Here is a 6,809-nt window from a genome sequence, read left to right on the forward strand (position 1 = left end):
CTTTGTGAAAGGACAGAAATGTGATGCTGCTACTCAGACATGAGTTGCGGTGGAGTCTGTCTGCCATGTTGTATCTCCCTTCAATGATCCAGCCTCCACCCTCCACCTCCTCCTATTTTACCTGAGCAGAGAGACTACAGGCGCCAGCCACAGTGTAACTGCAGTCTCAGGTATGCTGGGGAGACACTGCAGCCACTTCCCAGGGCTTCACCTGCACCAGGAGACTGATTGACGTGGGCACCACAATCAGCTAGGGAGGGCAGCTCAATGCAAGTCTAACTGTCACTCATAAATCAAATTGTCTAACTGAAGGTGTAAATGAAAATGCCTCTTTTCACGGCCTTATTAAGTTTAACTGCACTCATCCTTTCAATCCTATAATCTCTTTAAAAAATAGGGACACATATTGTTGGAGTCAGGCCCTAAGAGCAGCTAAAAACCAAAGAGCTATCATGTAATGGGAACTCTTGCTATTCTGTATTTCTTAACTCAAACAATTGTTCGACAAATCAAGAAAATGATCCGCAGATAAATCTGTGATGAAAATAATCATCAGTTGCTGCCTTAAAAGTATCAATAAGCATGTACTACTTATTCTTTTATTCATTACTTCAAATGAAATGCAGACCCAATCTTCTGTTTTAAATGCTCTTTTATATTTAAAACATGTAGTTTTAAGCATGCATTTCTACATCCAACTACAAAGAGGCTATTTAAACACAGTGGCATTTACTTCCTGCTCTCTCTCCATGTCTTGTACCTCTTTCCTCCGACTGTTGTGGCATTGTCATGTGTAAAGGCTTAGGATGATTAGAAAATAATTTGAAAATAGAATAAGTACGTAGAGCCTAAGTTGAGGTTTGCTCCATCTGTCAACATATGACAGCTGCAGAGCAATTTTCATTGTGGTGCGAGTGGTTTTGTGGTAAATGTGCACTCTCATTTATCCAAAATACATCCTAAGCTGTGGCTGCCGCTTCATTATTTGAGAAGGCCACATAGGCTACAATGTGCATTTGTTCCTAAATGAAAAATCTTTTCAGAAATTTGACTGACTTGTCTGCATGTGTTTTGAGGGAAGAGGACTGCACAAGGCTTTTGTTGAGAGAGAGAGAGAGAGAGAGAGAGAGTGTTTCTGATAGAGAGAGTGAACCATAAAGGGGGAAATTCAGAGAGGCAGAGAGAGAAAGCTTTCTGTTTTCCTAAATGTTCGCAAGTATTTCCTAAGCTTTGCTCCATCCTTTCAGTGACAAACCACTGTTAGTGAAAACCTTCCAAGCTGAGAACACGGAAACAAGCAATACATGCTGTACAGTAGCCCTAGCTAAATCTGCAAAAGCTTTTTTTTTAAAGTTCACATCAAATCAAATTCATCTAAATGTCTTTTCTGTCATACTTACAATTATCATGTAAGAAATATCAACTTCCATCCAAAAAAAACAAAAGACACAACATCACATATCAGCTACATCAAGCCGCACATTGATATCGTTAAAAGGTTTTTCCTTTATAACAAATGACAAAATTCTTACCCTAAAAATGATTTGATGGCTAGGCCAGGGATATCCAACAGGCGGTCCAGGACCCCTCGTGGTTCTCAGAGTCAATGAGTCAAATTATTGTTCATTTAAAAAAAAAGTCCTGACATGAATCCAACATATTATTAGCAAATGTAAATCCCACCGATGATAGGCTTTCTGTCCTATAGGTAAGGCAGTCATTAAGGCCATACATACAGTTCATCCTAAGGATCCACTGTGCCACATGTATGTTTAACATTAAAACATGATATATAAAATCATGCAAAACTTTTTTTTAATAGCTTAGTATTCTATGCAGGTATTTAAAAAGTCTGTAGGCCATCCTGCACATTATGGGGGGCACAGTTTAATATGCAATTTAGTTTTGTACATTATTAGTAGTAGGGGGTCCCTGCTCTGTCTCGCGTTTAGTTAAGGGGTCCTTGGCTTATAAAATTTTGAAGATCCCTGGCATAGGCTACAACATGCACCTATTGAAATTTCCAAGATACCAAAGCCATGTGGACGCAGGTAGCCTACATCTTAATCTGACATATTTTCATGAACATCAAATCTTTTATTGGCACATCCACTGACAAGCCAGTTAAGGGTATTCAGATTCATTTTACAATTGAATAAAGATTACATTCACATAGTCTTCTTGTTGTCCTAAAAAGTATATTTGTACTTACGAGTCACTTTGTATTTGAAATGCATTGAGCAAGTCAGGAAACGACATTGACATAGAATTTTATCAGTCAGTAGGCTAACATAGGGCAGCTTTTATAACATGTCATATCAAAAGCTATAAATATGCCAAGCTGATTTGGAGAAATCTGTTCATGTAGCCTATTCATAGCAAATAGGTTAGACTACCTTAATGTTTTCCACTATTTTATCAAGCCTACCTTATGTGTGTGTGTGTGTGTGTGTGTGTGTGTGTGTGTGTGTGTGTGTGTGTGTGTGTGTGTGTGTGTGTGTGTGTGTGTGTGTCTGTGTCAATGCTGTCTGAGCGATGCATGTGTGTTTTCTTTTACTGTCTCTGAGTATGTGCAAATGCATATGAATGTAAAGCACATTCAATTTACTTTTAATTAAATATGCTACATAACCTACAATAAAAATGTCTTACCTTGCGTTACCTGCGTAAAGCGTGGTGACTGCTACTGCGTAAAGCTAGGCGACTGCTACTGCGCCTTCCTACGCAGTCAACGCAATCTATACCCGCACGAACAGCTTCGGCGTCACACCACACCGTTCTGCTATAGAAAGCCATTCGTTAACAAACAGCAACACAGCAAGCTAACATGTCAGACAAGAAACAGACAGTGGACCTTGGCTTACTGGAGGAGGATGATGAGTTTGAAGAATTCCCAGCTGAAGGTAAATAATACAGATGTTTTTTAAGGTCTTACTGCTCTTGTTTCTTTTTACTGACCATCGTTAACGTTACCTGTTTTCGGTGCGGGGCCCTGCAACCGTGACTCAGCTAGCTAGCCTAGCTAGTCATGTTAGCTTTAGCTAGCATTTAGCAAACTAGCTGGTAACACGCCACAGCCAGCTGATGTAAGTTGGCTAACTTTACAAAATTACTCACCCGATGGAGCTTTTTACCATCTATAGTCGCAGACGTTTTACTTTTTACTGGACATTTTTTTCTCCGTTTGTTATTTTGCTAGCGGGTACTATTATTGCGAGCCAACAAGCTAACTAAAGTGTAGCTGGCTGTCCGTTCAGACAAACCGTAACCTGTAAGTTAACTACATGGACAGTCAACAGCACCTATAGTGTTTTTAACGTTTCTTTTTCTCTCTCAATTGAGTATTTGACTATAGTACTTTGTTTCCTTATGTGATTGAAATACAACTTTTAAATTTCTAGATTGGACGGGGCTGGATGAAGATGAAGACGCTCATGTCTGGGAAGACAACTGGGATGATGACAACGTAGAGGATGATTTCTCAAATCAACTGAGGTAAATAAATCTGAATAACGTTACTCAATACATTTCAGTCTTTAGCTACACTCCCTCATAGGCTGTCAGTGTATCTAGTACAGCAGGCCAAGTCATTTAGATGCTGGAAACAGGTGGGAAGTATATTTTCATAATGTGGCTTTAATAGGTTACCTAAGTTATTGAAGTCTTTCATTGTGTGACCTGATTATTTACACTTGATGCCATTTAGGACAAATTGTCTTGCATGAAATACAGTACATGAGACACAGAGCTCTTTGATGAATTATTTGACAATTACTAACTGGGACTATGAATAACTACTGAGTGACACCACTAGTGACAGGCAGGCCTTTTCTCCAATTTGCACTACAGTATTGCAATTGAAAGATATGGAATCTTGAATGATTTCCAAATTTCACTGTATGATTAGCTACTTTGGTTTCATGTGTAAGCTATTATTTTCTGCTGGCTTTTAAGTACGGTGAGGTATTACGGTAAAACAAGGGCACTTGTTTACGATATTGCTCTTGATATCTTACTTTAAATGTGCGTTCTCAAGAAATAAAACACAGGTAAACAAAATATGCCCACACTTTAATTACAGTTAATATGGAAACAAATGCCACTGGTTGAATTGGTTTAAACAAGTAGACAATTGCTTTTCAAGAACTTACTGCTCCAAAAGGGATTTTTAGGGAGCTACTTGTTGCAGATTGCTCTTTGAAAAATCTTAATGCAATTTAGGAATTACAGAAAACCTGGTTTCTTACTTTGCAGCCATTATGCAGCTCATCGTCATAGCTTAGGTTGATATTAATTTCAGTAATAAATAATTGGATGTTTCACTTGTATCTGAAATTGTGCATTAAGCATGGTGCAAATTACACATCACAGTTATCATGAGATCCATCATGCAAACTCACACTTATCGTATAATCAATAACCGTTATAGATAAGTGGCTGGTCTGTTTTATTTGAGTACACTTTAAGCAGTAATATGCTGTTTTTATTTAGGTCAATTAAGATAGCCATGGTATTAAGTTGTTTTTAAAGGTGTGTGTGTTCATCAAATCCATAGCTGCCCGCATTATGCAATATTTATATATTTTTCACTCCCATCTCTTAATGGTTCTCACAATCAATAGCAGAGGGTACTTATGCCTCAACCACCCACATGTAATCATCTCTACTGACTTGATCTTTCTATTTTCCTTCTACCTGCAGAGCTGAGATGGAAAAACATGGTTACAAGATGGAGACATCTTAGCGGCTAACAAGGCCGTTCAGTATTTGAAGACATTGGATATGGACTTTTATATTTCAACATTACTGGTTGACCACATACCACCAGAAGAGATTGTAGGATCTTAATTTGTTTTTGTAATAAATATTGATGAAAGTAAATTCTTAAGAGAACACTGTTCCTCTGAGTGTTTTTACTTACTGACTATACTGAAAATGTTCAGACGTTATTTATGGATACAATAGAATACATTTGCTATTTTACGCAAACCTGAGCAACCGGGTTGCATTACTTTGGTAATCACAGGAACAATGCTGAAATTGAGCAAGTCATATTAGTAAATTAATACATTATAATTGCTTTCATACCTCCCAATTCAGGCTGCATAACCAATTTTGTGTGAAAGATGGCTCAGGGTTTTGCTAAAACGTCTTCAAATTACAGTCTTTGTAAGAGCTTGTTGATCTCCTCAGAAGCACACCTGCCAAGTCAACACAAACTACCTGTAATGGGTGGCTTCTTATTGCCCTCTGACACATTGTGCATTTATTTTGGACACCGTGAATTTTGTACCATATTATTCAAGTTTAGGTTCTTAACCGAATTTATCAGAGACATTCAAGATCATTTTATAGCAGCCATACGTATATGTTAAGGGAGAAGAGAGGAAAAAGTGAACACAGGCAAATGGAGATGTGCATAAGCTGTGTGCAGTGGAGGTGCAAACAATGCAAATAAGTGTTTGTGGTGCATGCTACACATACAAAGGCAGTTCCTCTGCACTTTGCTGTATAACAGCCCCCTTCCCTCTCAGCCCCACAGCGCTGGGCCAAGTCCCTGAAGGAGAGATTATCCACTGCCGTGTTTGTCAGAGGCAGGTAGGGGGTCTCAGCATGGGGCCTCCCAGCCTGCCATGCCTGGGCCTGCCCCTACTGCCAGCCAGGCCCTTCTCTTCCGCTTGTCACAGCGGGGACTCTCATACTGAACCAGAGGCCAATTTATCCCGCCACACTCCCCCGGCAAAATGATTTCTCTCAGTGTTTTGTCGACTCTCAGTCCCAGGGTCCTAATGAGGTGAAATGGATGCCAGTAAGACCAAGGCTGCAAGAGCTGCTTTCAACCTGCTAACAACATTCATCCTCTGCTTAGTGGATAGTAACCTTAATACATCTACTGAAGTACTGTATTTGCGTTCAGTTTTTGTACTTGTTTTGAGATGAACATGTGCAATGGCTTGAGAAAGTTTACACACCCATGCTAAAGTTTTATTAAAAAGAGAAATAAATAAAAAATGTCATTGTTCTTAATGCCTTATACTGGATTTAGGACACTATGCATTCTGACAAAGTTCCCTTGGCCTTTGGAATTAAGCTAACCCCATATCATCACATACCCTTCACCATACCTAAAGATTGGCATGGTAATATTTCAGTTACCCTAATAGCTGGTTTGATTTGCACTGAAAGATGATTTTACGGGAAATTCCCCAGCCAATCTCTATGTATTTGATGATGTGGGGGGGGCAATTTTAATTCCAAAGGTCAATGGAACTTTTTCAGGATGCATAGGATCTTGGATCCATGAAATAACTGGCCTTTAATAACAAAGATCTGTCTGCGTCTATGGGACTGTAACATAGGGGGGGTATGTATGTTTATGCCCTCTGTATTTTAAGGAAAACATTTATTTATTTACAATACATTATTCATTCACAAAGAAAATTGGTGTCCTTAAAGGATTTTCCAATTTTTCTTTTAATTAAGGCATTAAGATCAATTTTTAAAAAAATGATTTTTTATTCCTCTTTTTAATCAACTTTAGCAGGGCGTTTAAACTTTCTCAAGCCACTGTTGTTTTGAATATACTATATCCAATGTATGTAGCTACTGAATAATGGAGTGTTATTTCAAAAACACGATAAGCTGAGAATGGCACAAAGTAATTTTTTTTAAAATCAGAAACAAGTGAAAAGAGAAAAGTATTGCCATAAGTGAGAGACCTGTTTTCAATAAAATCATCTTGTCTCCGGGATTTTCCAAAACTTGAGCATCTATATTTTGAAACACAAAATAATTAGACCGGTCACTTC

The 6,809-nt window shown here is 38.4% G+C and overlaps 1 protein-coding gene across 1 annotated transcript; it reads left to right on the forward strand.

Moving 5' to 3' along the window:
- Positions 1-2,713: 2,713 nt before the first annotated feature.
- sem1 (SEM1 26S proteasome complex subunit) lies at positions 2,714-4,900 on the forward strand. The gene is made up of 3 exons (XM_034892716.1): positions 2,714-2,903; positions 3,402-3,495; positions 4,702-4,900. The coding sequence occupies exons 1-3, from the start codon at positions 2,828-2,830 to the stop codon at positions 4,742-4,744; spliced, it is 213 nt and encodes a 70-aa protein (XP_034748607.1). The 5' UTR covers positions 2,714-2,827; the 3' UTR covers positions 4,745-4,900.
- Positions 4,901-6,809: the final 1,909 nt, after the last annotated feature.

Source organism: Etheostoma cragini, chromosome 14 (genome assembly GCF_013103735.1).
Source record: "Etheostoma cragini isolate CJK2018 chromosome 14, CSU_Ecrag_1.0, whole genome shotgun sequence".
Taxonomy (NCBI): domain Eukaryota; kingdom Metazoa; phylum Chordata; class Actinopteri; order Perciformes; family Percidae; genus Etheostoma; species Etheostoma cragini.